The sequence below is a fragment of the Lampetra fluviatilis genome, chromosome 63 (assembly GCF_964198595.1).
Source record: "Lampetra fluviatilis chromosome 63, kcLamFluv1.1, whole genome shotgun sequence".
Lineage (NCBI taxonomy): Eukaryota > Metazoa > Chordata > Hyperoartia > Petromyzontiformes > Petromyzontidae > Lampetra > Lampetra fluviatilis.
Window position 1 is genome coordinate 5419585 of NC_136337.1, and position 14203 is coordinate 5433787.

General features: G+C 52.9%; 1 protein-coding gene across 1 annotated transcript; it reads right to left on the minus strand.

Moving 5' to 3' along the window:
- Window positions 1-360: 360 nt before the first annotated feature.
- On the minus strand, window positions 361-11675 carry MPDU1 (mannose-P-dolichol utilization defect 1). Its single transcript, XM_078882060.1, has 7 exons — window positions 11328-11675; window positions 8375-8440; window positions 6398-6530; window positions 4576-4661; window positions 3451-3569; window positions 2625-2735; window positions 361-1938 (listed from the first exon to the last, which is right to left on the minus strand). Exons 1-7 carry the CDS (start codon window positions 11410-11412, stop codon window positions 1804-1806), a joined length of 735 nt encoding a protein of 244 aa, XP_078738186.1. The 5' UTR covers window positions 11413-11675; the 3' UTR covers window positions 361-1803.
- Between the last annotated feature and the right edge of the window lie 2528 nt (window positions 11676-14203).

Sequence of the window (14203 nt, forward strand, 5' to 3'; positions counted from 1 at the left end):
TAGCCAAAAGCCACTGCGAGGATGACCGGCATTTTTGCGCGATGGTTTATGTTCCAAGACAAGATCGGCAAGGTATTGTGGTTCATTTGTGGCAAGCACTTTTCATAATTGACTGTTATGAAAAGCACGCTGCATTGGCTGCACTTGATTTCGTCCTGCTTTTGTCATTTTAGTGACCCAGCTCACGCTTGCCAATTAAGACTCCGTCCGCATCTCTCGAGGTCTCACCTGGTTAAAAACAAAAGTTACATTCGAAACTTCATCCAGCAGTAGACTGATGATGGCTGATGATGATGATGAAAGTGCCGGGCTTGCTTTGTGACCCATGAGGACCGCACGTCAAGAACTATTGTCCGGCCCTCCATAAACAATGTAATTTTATTCCACTGAAATTGTGTACATCTGAGCTTTCGTTCACCGCTTCCCTTCCAAGCCGCCAAAGACAATTGCATACGTTACAGTTACCCCTCTCCCATTCCGAGGCATCTTCAAGCTGCAGGGTGGGTGTCCCGTTCACCGCTGAACCTCGCGACACGCAAGCGGCTCGGCCTTAATTTTATTCAGAGAGGTGTAGCGACACTGTTTTTAAAGACGTTGTTGGTACTCACCGCAGAGAACCGTAGCGACACGACCGCCGCACTCTACGATGGCTGGCGCCAAACTGTGCCACACAGGCCTCACGCGTGGGCTTGTGGGAGCTTCGGTACCAATAAAGTTACTTATTTTAGTTTTCCTTCCGGTTCCATTCCGGCTCGTGCACGTCATCGGAACTCAATCGGAAGAAAAAACTGACGACGGACACTTACGTCATTGAGTGCTCCCCCAGGCCACGTGCAGCGATGTTCCGATCGTGCTTTCTGAATTTTTATTTTCCGACTTCCTCGATCCTGTCCGGATGGAACTCTAGACGCGGTTTCAAGCGCAACGTCGCCGCGTCTTAATCGCCGTTAGATTTGCTCGCGGGAATTCCCCTTCGACTCGCCCAAGGTGAGCGAGCCGAAGGAAAAAAAAAATTACAACCGGCACATCGTCAAACGCTCGTTCGCCGCGTGGCAATTTGATTTGCTTGGCCGTGGCCGATGGTGGGGGGTTCTTAATGACACAAATGTGATCAGATCTTTACGTAGTGGCCTAATCCAGGGTTGCGAAACAGTGGCGAGATGTTATCTCCCTCGCCTGATATACAGGAGGTCGTTGGGTTCGTTCCCAACTCTGACACCTGTTTGCATGTCTCTCTCTCTCCGTGGTCGCGTGGATTTTCCTCCGGGTCCTCCGGTTTTTCACCCCAGATTAAGAATCAACGCCGTGCGCTTAAGAATATTCTGTCCGCTAGAAATTCCCACCCGATGGCGATAAGCCACTTCGTGGGGCGATCACCTGCGGCCAGGTCGCTTCCGACAAAGAGCTACACACAGCTCAGTGGGCCTTGTGAAAAATAGTTCCTAGTTTAGTTTAATTTAGGCATGATTCCTATCACCTCACCTGGACGGAGACTCGCGCCCTCGCTGCCCCCGCCCCCCTATTGCCGCAGTGCAACAGAGCCTCACCCAACCTCCAGCAGATACCGCCGCCTCACACCTCATTACATTCAATACGGATTAACCCTTCAATCACCTGCCAAACAACCCCACCTGCCCCAAAACACGTTTCCCGCACAACATGGTTGAGGGTTGGGGGGGAGGGGCTGTGGATGGAGGGGCTGTGGGGGGGGGCTGTGGAGCGGGGGCTGTGGAAGGGAGGTGGGGGGGGCCGGCCCATGACGGACGGAGCCCGGAAGATCTGCGGCGGGGGGGGGGGCGGCAGCTAGTGCCGCTTCTTGGCGGGGGTCACCGCGCCGCCGGGCCCTGCGTTCCAGTAGTAGAGCAGCTGGGCGGCCAGCGTGCCGTTGCACAGGGAGGCCACGATGTACGTGACCACCAGCAGGCGGTCGCCCGTCTCCTGCACGCACGCAGCAAGCACGCAGCGTGTAACACGTGCGGCGCACGAGCGCAGCGAACACACGCGCATACAGAGGCAAAGATCCCCTGCGCAGCCTTTCACAGACTGTTGAAGTCCAGCATGGTGCACGAGGGAGTGGGTGGCCAACACCACGCCCGGCCAGCCTTTGATCCTCCAGTGCTGATGATTTGCACACCACACGAGGAATTCATTTAAGGCCGAGTCGACGGAGGAGAGGCCCAGAACCGGTTCAGGTCGAACTCAGGTCGACGGGTTCATAGGGCAACACGCTAAACACTTCTCTTGACCGATCCCCCCTATAGCCTGAACAAACTGTTGGGGCAAGTGCTGTTAGCGAGCACCTATGAAGGCCGGCACGGCACACAATGGGATGGGTGGCCAACACCACGCCCGGCCACCTTTGTCTCATCCCAGTGACGATGTTTACACACCGCACCAGGTCCTCATTTGAGGCCGAGTCGACCTCTGGGAGGCCCGGGACCGGTTCGGATAATCGTCGCCGGTGTTGGCAGTGAGCGGGAATCGAACTCAGCACGCAGATAATGCCACCGACAAGTTATTCATCGTGTGCAGGATGGGCGTCGCGATCGGTCAGAGGGTCGACGACGAGGCGGAGGGCGCCGGTGGTAACGAGAGAGCGACATACGACCCACGCGGGCTCGCACCTGCAAGGAGGTGAAGATGCGGGCAAGGGAGCCGCCCAGAAGCAGGAACACGGTGATGGCCGACAGCTGCCCTGTGTGGCCGTTCCTGTAGTTGGCGACCACCTGCAGCAGCTGTGGCGATGGCACAACAATCACGACGACGTTGAAGCTATCATTTTTGTGGCCAGGTTGCTTCTGAAAAAGAGCTGTACATCTTCTTGGTTCTTTCGGTAAAGTCACGTAGAAGGGAAGTAATAAAATAATAAAAATAAAACATAATAAAATAATTCTCACGACGTTTCGGCCACAACTCAAGCAGCCGTCCTCAGGTGAAGAACAAGTCTGTCGGGGCTGCTTGCGTTGTGGCCGAAACGTCGTGAAAATTATTTTATTATGTTTTATTTTTATTATTTTATTACTTCCCTTCTACGTGACTTTACCGAAAGAACCAAGAAGATGAATCCCTGCAGTCACGAAAGCGTTAAATCGAAGAGCTGTACAGTTCAGTGGGCCTTACCTGGTGAAGTAAAAAAAGAAAATGGTGAATAGCGGTAGTAAAGTATAACAGTAGGAGGGGGTGTGGGGGGAGGCATGTGTGAATGTAGGGTTGGTGGGGGAGGGGGTTGCTGGGGGAGGGGGTAGGTGGGGGAGGGGGTAGGTGGGGGAGGGGGTAGGTGGGGGAGGGGGTTGGTGGGGGAGGGGGGAGGTGGGGGAAGGGGGTAGGTGGGGGAGGGGGTTGGTGAGGGAGGGGGGAGGGGGTAGGTGGGGGAGGGGGTAGGTGGGGGAGTGGGTAGGTGGGGGAGGGGGTAGGTGGGGGAGGGGGTTGGTGGGGGAGGGGGGGCCCTGCCTTGCTGAAGATGATGGCCGGCATGTTGAGCGCCTGCATTAAGGTGACGAAGGACGGCGGCATCAGCGACGACAGCAGCAGCTGCAGCGCGGCGGCGTACACGGCCACGAACGCCAATCCTGTGGGGTCACGGTGGGGGGTCACGGCGGGGGGTCACGGCGGGGGGTCACGGCGGGGGGTCAAACCTGAACTGATTCCCTGTGCAGATGGCAAAAGTTGCTGAATGATCGTAATATTCAATGTCACATTGTTGTCCTCCGCGCAAATTGCATCTCGAAAAGCCGGGGTATTTGTAACGGGGTATTTGTAACGGGGTATTTGTAACGCGCCGAGCAGTTTTTTGCACGGAAGGACGGGAAAACCACAGACAAAGCGGGGGAAGGCAGCCAGAACCGGCAGCAGGAATTTTCCAAGCTCTGTGATCCTTTAGTGAGATGTTTGGCCAACTCCATCGATGAGTGATTATGCGTGTGGTAGAATCCGGAGAAAATCTACGCGTGTGCAGGGGTTAGCACGTCACGTGGTGGAGGGCCGAGCATCCCACAGGAGCAACATCACCCCCACCTACTGAAAAAAACGTGGCGAGACCCGAATAAAATAAAAATGTCTCGAGACTTAGCGAGGCTTTCCTGCGTAAACAAGCACAGCGACAATGGTCATGAAGAAAACATTGGCTGCGAGAACACACGCGTCAAGTTTAAACAATCGGTTGGGGGATCAAATTCGCAGCCGCGAATGTCCACGATTCCATCGTCGCGCCCAGAACCTGGACCCGCTGGCCGTGCCCGCGTATCGAGAGTTCAATTTTTAATGTGCAATTTTATTGGGGGACTGGGTGTTGTCTTGGCGTGGTCTGGGACTGCTTTTGCTGTTGCTTTGCTACTTTGCCAAAGCTTGGGATTTGGTGCACTTACGCAATTTGAACTTGCATACTTCATTCTATTTTCCGTATTCATTGCGAGTGACATGCTTACCTGTCCTACACTTTGCACCCCTACCGTCGCTGCGTTGCATTGTTTGCTGTCGTAGCTTTCTGACACCGTGTCCCCTACTGGACATAAAGAGCTTCACAGCTCACGGGATTTCCCCAGGATGGATAAAGATCCCCGATACCGATTCACTCACCCCTGCCGGTCCGTCCTCCGTAGTGCTGGATGAGGAATCCGATGGAGACGGTCTGCAACATGAGGAAGAGCGCCTCCCCCCACGCACTGCCAACGACAACGCGCAGGTGACGTCGGCGCCAGGACGCTGCCCAGGAGCCGAGTTGGGAGCGGCCTCGCCCGCTAACGCGCCTCCGATTAGCACGGTTGGCTATGTACGGTGCGAAAGAAGTTCAACGTACGTACGTACATGATGGCCTAGCTAGCATCACAACATTCCGCAAATAGCCTACCACACTACACTCAAACTATTAAACTATTTTTATTTTGACCAGGTATGGCTCAATGAGCTATGGAGCTATTTTTCAAAAACGACCTGGCCACAAATGATAGCTCAACGAAGTGGCTTATTCACGTTGAAATGCACTGCAGCCAACGCACGTTGATTCTAAATGTGGAGGGGAAAACCGGAGGACCCGGAGAAAAATCCACGCGACCACGGGGATAAAATACAGTGGCAGGGTCGAGATCGAACCCACAACCTCCTGTATACCAGGCGAGGTAACTAACATCTCGCCACCGTGCCCCCCCCCCCCCCCCCCCCCCCTTCATGATAGCACTTGCGCTATAGTAACGGCGCGAACACCAAAAGGTTTCTAAAATAATAATTATGAAACGATTATGTCACGTCTGCAGTGCATAGCGGCCACTTTGGGCTGCTCAACATAGACAGAATGTCAGTCCAGGCCAAAGCTGCTGTCCGGATGTCTGCATGGCATGGCACCACACGCAGCCCAAAGTGGCTGCTATGCTCCACCACTACCTTGGCACGGTAGTTTGCCAAATCGTTGTCGGTATTTATAATGAACAACAACGCAATATTTCCAGGACATATATGTGCGGCGGGGCCAAGCTCAGCGAGGTGCGGAAGCCAAGCCCAGGGTTGCTCGAGAGCCAGGCGAGAGAGAGAGAAAGTTGTGGGACCTCTTAAAGCAGGGGTCCCCAACCCCCGGGACGCGGACCGGTACCGGTCCGTGGCCTGTTAGGAACCGGGCCGCACAGCAGCAGGAGGTGAGAGCGGTGAGTCCGTGCATGGCCCGCCCATTATTTTATTTACTACTTCCGTCCGCGCCTCTTTCCCGAACTGCGCACTTGTTCCAGTTACAGTTTTGGTAAGGCCACAAGCTGCTAACCCCTAGTAGCCAAAATGAGTAAAAAACAAACGTCGCTGGAGAGCTTCTTTGAAAAGGGGGAAAGACCCAATGATTAACCCCCCCCCCACACCCGGTCCGTGAAAAAATTGTCTTCCACAAAACCGGTCCGTGGTGCCAAAAATGTTGGTGGACCGCTGTCTCAAACAGTCTCTTAACAGGTGGTGCAAATTGAATGCTCCACGAATTTGCAGCGGGATGGCCTTCCAGATGGTGGGGGCCGCCACAGAATTGCCCAGGCTCTGAGCAGTGTTTAACGAGGGCCGTCCGTTGGGACTCGAACCGCAGACCTCTGGGACAGGCCGCAAAACGCTGTCCCGCTCGGCGATGCGAAAGCAGTCGCAACCGACTGCGGAGATTCCGCACGTGCCGCATTTCGAAGCTCTAAACTCTGATAATTGTTTTTTTACCCTTTTATCTGGCAACAAAACTGACACCTTTTTTTACAAGGAGTCATATTTGCATTGACCACAATACCTGCGGTCGGAATGCAAACAAAAAAACACAACTCTGATAATGTATGCACTGTCCTTGAAATTGATTGGTCCAACACCATGTGAGACTAGGCTCTAAGAAAAGCTGTCTCGGGTGCTGTCGCGAGTGCGGCGAGGCAGGAACGCGTGCGACCGCTACCTGAAGGGAAAGCCGTTGGCGATGCTGTAGGCCATGGTGCCCGAGATGGCAAACAGCTCGGTGAGCACCGCCGGGAAGCTGAGCCCGGCCGCGCTACGCGCCCGCGTCACCTTCATGATCTGCGGCAGCTTCACTGCCACCGACGCCCAGCGCGCAGCGCACACACACAACACACCACACGGCAGAGCGCGCACACACACAGCACACACACACACACAGCACGCCGCACGGTACAGCGCACACACACACACAGCGCACACACACAACACGCCGCACGGCACAGCGCACACACACACAGCGCACACACACAACACACCACACGGCACAACGCACACACACAGCACACACACACAGCGCACCCACACAACACGCCGCACGGCACAGCGCACACACACAGCACACCACACGGCAGAGCGCGGACACACACACAGCGCACACACACACAGCACGCCGCACAGTACAGCACACACACACACACAGCACACACACACAGCACGCCACACGCCACAGCACACACACAGCACGCCGCACATCACAGCATGCACACACACACAGCACGCCGCACAGCAGAGTGCACACACAGCCCATTAGCACACGACGCACACACAAACAGTACACCATGTGCAGCGCACACACACAGACAGACAGCACAGGGCACATGCCACATGGCACAGCGCACACAAAGCACTTTAGCTCAAAAAGATAAAAACAAAGATCCCCCCGTGTAGCCTCAACAGTATGTTGAGGCAAGTGTTGTTAGCGAGTAGCACCTATGAAGGCCGGTACGGCACACAAGGGGGTGGGTGGCCAGCACCACGCCTGGCCGCCTTTGTTTCCCCAGTGGCGATGTTTTTACACACCGCACCAGCTACTTATTTGAGACGAACTTGGAAAGGCCCAGGACCGGTTCAATTAATCGCCACTGGTGTTGGCCGTGAGCGGGAATCAAACTCGGGGCCGCTGGGTTCGTAGCGCAGTGCGTTGACCGCTGCACTACCGCTCGCTGCAAGGACAGCACACAATAAGGAAGACACACACACCACACACACACACGCCGTACAACACATATCACACACATCGCCAATGAGCACAGCAAACACATGGCCCATTAGCACAGCACACACACACCACAAACACCACTTAGTGCATACAAAGTTGCGAGTTCAAATCCTGGTCGGGACCATGAACGCTACAGATAAAATGAATATCACTTTGTGGGAAAACAGGTGGTTGGCCACAAGCCTCCAGAGAGACTGGTCCCAGCCATGAGAATGTGGAGTTTCCACAAGTGACTCAGGGCCACCAATGGAGATGCACGTTTGAGCTGGGATGCTCCAACTCGGTGAAGAGTCCGGGGAAGCCGATTCCAATTAGTGTGCTAAATAAATGATTGATTCTGGACGTCGCCTGATGAGGCTGGTTGCAATCACCGGGGAAAAAATTGTAAAGTTTTGGGTTTACTCTCCAACACACCGGTGTGCTGAACTAGAACCTAATTGGAATGTTTTGCTTACGTGACAAACCATACTAATTGGGCATGTGGGGTGGTGGCCGGTTTAACGACACGTTTACATTTACGAAATCGAATCCCCAAAAAAACTCAAATTGAGTATTATTTTAATGATAAATCCACCGCTGGATAATAATAATCATCTTTAAACGTATTCCGTGCGTGAATGCCCCTGCATCTCAAAGTGCCTTCCATCACATCTCATCTCAATCATTCCAAAGCCCGCCTGTAGTTTTTTTTTCTTCTCTCCGTTTTGCCTAGGGGACCTCCCCCCCCCCTCCTGCCCACCCAGCGGAAGCTGTCCCTGTGCGGCAAATGGGCATTAGTGTTCCAGGAGGGCGCGACCAATTGCCGTTAAGTGTGAACACGAACAGTCATTTGAAGGGACGACGACCTTCCGGCAAAGTGTCGCTTGTTCGACCATACTTGAACCACACTGGTCGGTGCGGGTATGCGTGTTCGCTCACCCATGACGGAGCCGGCGATGATGCCCATGCCCAAACATTTGCTGATGAGGATCTTGAGGCAGGGCACTGTGGGGACAAAAGGTGCCACTTAAAGAACACTTGCAATCTTTTTTGTTGTTGTCGGCTAACCATCAAACTTTTTTGGCTGGCCACCCGAACAAAGGCGGCGGTCACCGCATCATCGCGCGGTCGCTTTCAGACGTGCTTCTGCGGCCGTCTGGAACGCTCTTCTGTTCAATATTAGGAAGCCACTGGAGCTATGCACTTTAAAATCATCTGGATTGACAAACTAATTTTTTTAGCATGTATGATGAACTTCTTTCGTACTGTACGTAGACCGCCGCGCTAATCTGAGGTGCGGAAATGTCTTTTTTTTTACAAATTCTTTTTGTGTTTAGTTTGTTGTCCTTCCCCATGCACCTCTGATTAGCGCGGTTGGCCACATACGGTGCGAAAGATGTTCCAACATACATACAGCAATAACCGCGACTCTAACAACTCCCCACATTGTCATTGAGAACTGTGGAGTGGAGGGTTGTTGGGTCACATGAATCCGTGGCACCCCCCCCCCCCCTAATAACTCGTCGGCATCAAATTAAATTAAATCCAGGAAGTGAAGGTGACTGTGTCACCCGACCAAGGCTTTTTTAAAAATCGGTGTCATGACCTCACAGTTCCAACAAATCAGAATTTACAAAGAGTACATTATCCATGACGAATTAATTTAAATTAATTGTGTTCCAATGTATCTGGGGCAACGATTAACATTGTGCGCATTACAACTACTCATGAACAGGCTCGCATGTACCATCAAGTCACGACGCCTTATTCAAGAAGCCCAGTCGGGTGACACGGTGATTCTGACTTTCTGGAGCTTGTCCTGTTGATGCTTGGCGCGGTTTCAAGTGATAATGCCTAACCAAATTGAAACATTTTTTGCGAGTGTACCCATGAAGAAAGGCACCCGATTAGAGTGGGTGGGTGGCCAGCACCACCGACCTTTGCCTCCCCCATTGTTGGTGTTTACACACCACACCACGTCCTCATTAAAGGCCAAGTCTACGTGTGGGGAGTCAGTCACTTGCCCTGAGCCGATTCAGATACGTTCGCCGCTGTTATTAGCCGTGAGCGGGAATTAAACTCGGCTCGCGGGGTTCACAGCGCCGTGGATTTTTCTCCCGAGTCGTTCCTCCACATTTGGAATCAACATCACCACGCGTTTTAGAGTATTTGGCTGACATGAATTTCCACACGATGATAAGCCACTTTCGTTGAGCTATCATTTGTGATGGTCAGGTCGCTTCTGAACACATTCCTGCGGAGGGAGCTGGTAGGAACGTTGGGTTGCTTGGTTAATTGCCAGGGTCAACGGCGGCGTGGTGTATTCCGCAAATATGCCCGACTGCGAGGGCGGGCACAAGCCGGCGTGAGTAGGTTAAACGTTGAGTTTTATAAGGGCACCACGGGGTGACCAGCCCCTCCCCACCCAGCCCCACCCCTCCCACCCAGCCCCACCCCTCCCACCCAGCCCCACCCCTCCCACCCAGCCCCACCCTCACCACCCAGCCCCTCCCTCCCCACCCAGCCCCTCCCTGCACGACGGACGGACACAATAATCCCCTGTGGGCTGGTGGAACCAGTGGGTTCCTACCAGTAAAAGAGCAACCTTACCTGGTAAAATAAAAATATCAGTTTAATGGTTGTTCTTTGGAAGATTGACCTTGGGTCACAACATTCATTTTTAAAATAAAGTGCTGTATCAGCAACGAAGCAATATAAGTCAGTGCAAAACGAACTGTTCCAAGAAAAAGAAAATATATTATACAAACATAACCGCTGCAACACAACCCCCCCTGGCACGATCACACCATTCCTGTCAACCCCTTATCAGTGCCCTACCTTATTACACACCGATTCAGACCTCATACATCTCAACGTTCATCCTACAAACTCCCATCACAAGGGAGAAACACAAAGACGGCCTGTACCCCCTCTGGACAACCGTATGGGTTGACAGACATGTGACACACAACATACACACCGACACACAGTGACACACAGCGACACACTGCGACCGCGTGGCACACCACTAGGTGGCGGCAACGTCACCACGGCTCTTGTGCCAGGCTAGGTGCACCTTGCCAGGTGACGGGACAGACCCAGGTGCTATGGGTTGACGGTAAAGACAAAGGTCCCCCGTGTAGCCTTGTCAGGCTCTCGAGGCAAGTGCTGTCTGTGTTCTGCTCGTGGCACCTAAGAAGGCCGGTGGCCAGCACCATGCCCGGCCGCCTTTGTCTCCCTCATCCCAGCAGGTAATCAGTCGAGGCCGAGTCGATCTAGGGGAGGCCCGGGAACTGTATCAGATTGGTGGCCTTGGGCGGGAATCGAACTTTGAGGCGCCGGGTTCGTAGCGCGGCGCGCTAACCGCTGCACAGACAAAGATCCCCCGTATAGCCTCAACAGACTGCAGGGGCAAGTGCTGTTAGCGAGCACTCACACAGTGACACACACAGTAACACACACAGTGACACACACAGTAACACAGTGACAGTGGCACACACAGTAACACAATGACACACAGAGTAACACAGTGACACACACAGTAACACAGTGACACAGTGACACACACACAGTGACACACTCAGTGACAGTGACACACAGTGACACACACAGTGACACACACACAGTGACACAAAAATCCTCCGTATAGCCTTAACAGACTGTAGGAGCAAGTGCTGTTAGCGAGCACCAATGAAGGCCGGCACGGCACACGAGGGGGGTGGGTGGCCAGCACCACGCCCGACCGCCTTTGTCTCCCCAGTGGCGATGTTTACACACCGAACCAGGTACTCATTTGAGGCTGAGTCGACCTAGGGGAGGCCCGGGACCGGTTCAGATAATCGTTAACACACAGCGACACACACACAGCGACACACACAACAGTGACACACACCGTCGAGCAGATTCAGGCGCACGAACAGCTGTTCGTGGCATCGCGGCGTGAGCATCGCAGCGCTCAACGTGGCGAGGTTCTCCATGGCGGCCCGACTCTTTCCGCCTCCCTCTAACCCCCACGGCGCATGCGCAAGCTTCTGTCTCGCACGCACCCGACGCTTGTGTTTTCAATTTGAGGTGTCACCTGTTTGTGAACCAAGGTCCATGGGCACAAAAGGCAGGTGAGGTTTTAAGATGTTTCCCAAGTTCAGAGCTGGCAACCCCTTATCAGTTGCCCTACCTTGTCACAGACCAACTCAGACCTTATTGGTCATCCCGTGCCCCTTATAAGTCTCAACGTTCATCCTGCAAAGTCCCATCACAAGGGAGAAACACAAATAGACACGTTGTACTGGTAGGAGGAACCTCCTGGTAACACCAGCCCACAGGGGATTATTGCGTCCGTCCGTCGTGCAGGGAGGGGCTGGGTGGGGAGGGAGGGGCTGGGTGGGGAGGGGAGGGTGGGGAGGGGCTGGGTGGGGAGGGGAGGGTGGGGAGGGGCTGGGTGGGGAGGGTGTGGCTGGGTGGGGGGTGGGAGGGGTGGGGCTGGGTGAGGAGGGGCTGGTCACCCCGTGGTGCCCTTATAAAACTCAACGTTTAACCTACTCACGCCGGCTTGTGCCCACCCTCACAGTCGGGCATATTTGCGGAATACACCACGCCGCTGTTGACCCTGGCCATTGACCGAGCAACCCAACGTTCCTACCAGCTCCCTCCGCAGGAAAGTGTTTTTGCCCGTTTTGAAACGGCTGTACGCGCCTATTTGGTGGTCTCCACTCTGACATCTATGAACCTGAAAACTCAATTTCCCTGCACAAGAATGCGGGGTAAACCGTATGGGTTGACAGGTGTGCAAGTTGGGGTTTTTTTTTTGGAACTCACGTGACCAGGATAGGAGTACGCATTGGCAATGAGTGAATGCGGCGCTGGCGAGATATTAATTAACTCGCCTGTTTTGCAGGAAGTCGTGGATTCGATCCCAACCCTGAAGCCTGTTATATATTTGGATTAACGCGTAAGATTTTGCAACCAAATTTATCCGTAATAGAGTTGTTTTATTAGATCGCGTAATTATAAATGTGTCGTTAAACCCGCCACCACCCTACAAAACCAATTGGCAAGGTTTGTCACATATTCGTGGTTCTTTCGGTAAAGTCACGTAGAAGGGAAAAAATAAAATAATAATACAAATTATTGTTGTGGATTTCACACCTGATGATGATTGCTTGTGTTACAGTCGAAACGTCGTGAAAATTGTAGTTTAATATTTTTATTATTAAAAAAAAATTCCATTCTACGTGACTTTACAGAAAGAACCAAGAATATGAATCCCTGCAATCGCGAAAGCTTTAAATCAAAGGTGTATCACGTAAACAAAACATGTCAATTAGTTTACAGTTCAACACGATTATAATTACATTCAAATCTACCGAGCAGTCATCGCTGCCTCCCCCCTGACTGCCGAAAACTTGGCAGGACCCTCCTCAAAAAGAGTCTCGAGACTCAGGGATGCTTTCGCGGGTAACAGAAAGTGTAGGAATAAATAATCGTAAGCAGAATATATCGATTTGGTGGTCTCTGCTCTGACATCTATTTGGTAGCCACGCATTCTTTCTCTACTCACGACTCTGTATCACTCCGCTCGTTTACCCGGCAAAGCCTCACAGAGGTCTCATGCCAAGATGTTCACCACCTCCCCCCCCCCCCCGCTAATCTCAGTGGACGGCGCAAGGTACCAAAGGCAGTGGGCAGACGACCATCAACTTAACGGCCAGACACCGTACCGAACGTTGAACTTCTTTCGCACCGCACGTAGCCGAACATCAAAGCACGCCAGAGAACACGTGATAAAGGGGATTTATTTTATTTTGGTCCATTGGGTACAGCCACATGTTACGTTTTTTTCTGTTTTTGACAAAAGTTACAAGTTAGAGTATAATCTGGTTACACTTCACCCTCGAAGTGGAGGGGACCCGTCAGACCACAGTTAAAATGCAATCACACCACATCCATCCTCACTCGGGGTACACAGCACAGGTATAGTATAGGTTTCACGACACACACCGTACACATGTATATTGCACCGTCCACCTATAGCAAACCACGGCGTTATTCTAAACTACAAAAAAAAGTTACCAAGACTGCCGCGGATTACCCAAAGATATATATTTTTTGGACACCTTGCGTGTGACGATCACCCTTGATGTTGAGTTATTGTTGATGTTGTTATTGTTGTTGTTGGCACTGGCCACGGGGGGGCGAGGGGGGTGGTTGAATTTCCATGCCAGATCGTCGGCGCCGATACCGACGTTCGCTCTGTGGAGACGGCAAACATTGTCTTTAGCAAGATAAGAAATTGCAAATATAGATTTTTTTACTCCATAGAGTGGTAAACATGCTAGGATGGTCCATACCGTTTCCGGTATAACCGCATGAAATAGAACGGTTAACGGGGTTTTTTTTTGCCGCACGTACAGAAACGTCTCTAGAGCGTGCGCGCACAAGAACAAAATAGTGATCGCGTTTCGTTCGACTGAGAAACGAAAAGGGGGGGGGGCAAAACTTTACCCACGCGGTGACGGGGCAGGCGACGCGCGTTCCGCTTTTGGCGTTCAACTGGTGAATGATCGCCGCGTTCCTGACTTTGAGAGCTGGGCAAACGATCACGAAAGCTGTTGTCGTTTGACGATAACCCCCCACCACCACCACCACCCCTCTTCTCTGGGTTCGTGATCGAGTGTCGAGTGAATAGTCCGGTCAGCACCTCGCCTTCCAAACCGTGGGCTCGAACGCGCTCGGGGATGATGATCTCGCAGGCGAGCCGGCGAATCGCGC

Excerpts from the sequence above, each read along its gene's own strand:
- MPDU1 (XM_078882060.1), bottom strand. The coding sequence starts at position 11,412 with ATGGAGAACCTCGCCACGTTGAGCGCTGCGATGCTCACGCCGCGATGC. Across the intron at positions 8,441-11,327 it reads GCGCCTGAATCTGCTCGACG|TGCCCTGCCTCAAGATCCTC; the intron begins GTGTGTGTCACT and ends TTGTCCCCACAG. Across the intron at positions 1,939-2,624 it reads GCATCTTCACCTCCTTGCAG|GAGACGGGCGACCGCCTGCT; the intron begins GTGCGAGCCCGC and ends GCGTGCGTGCAG.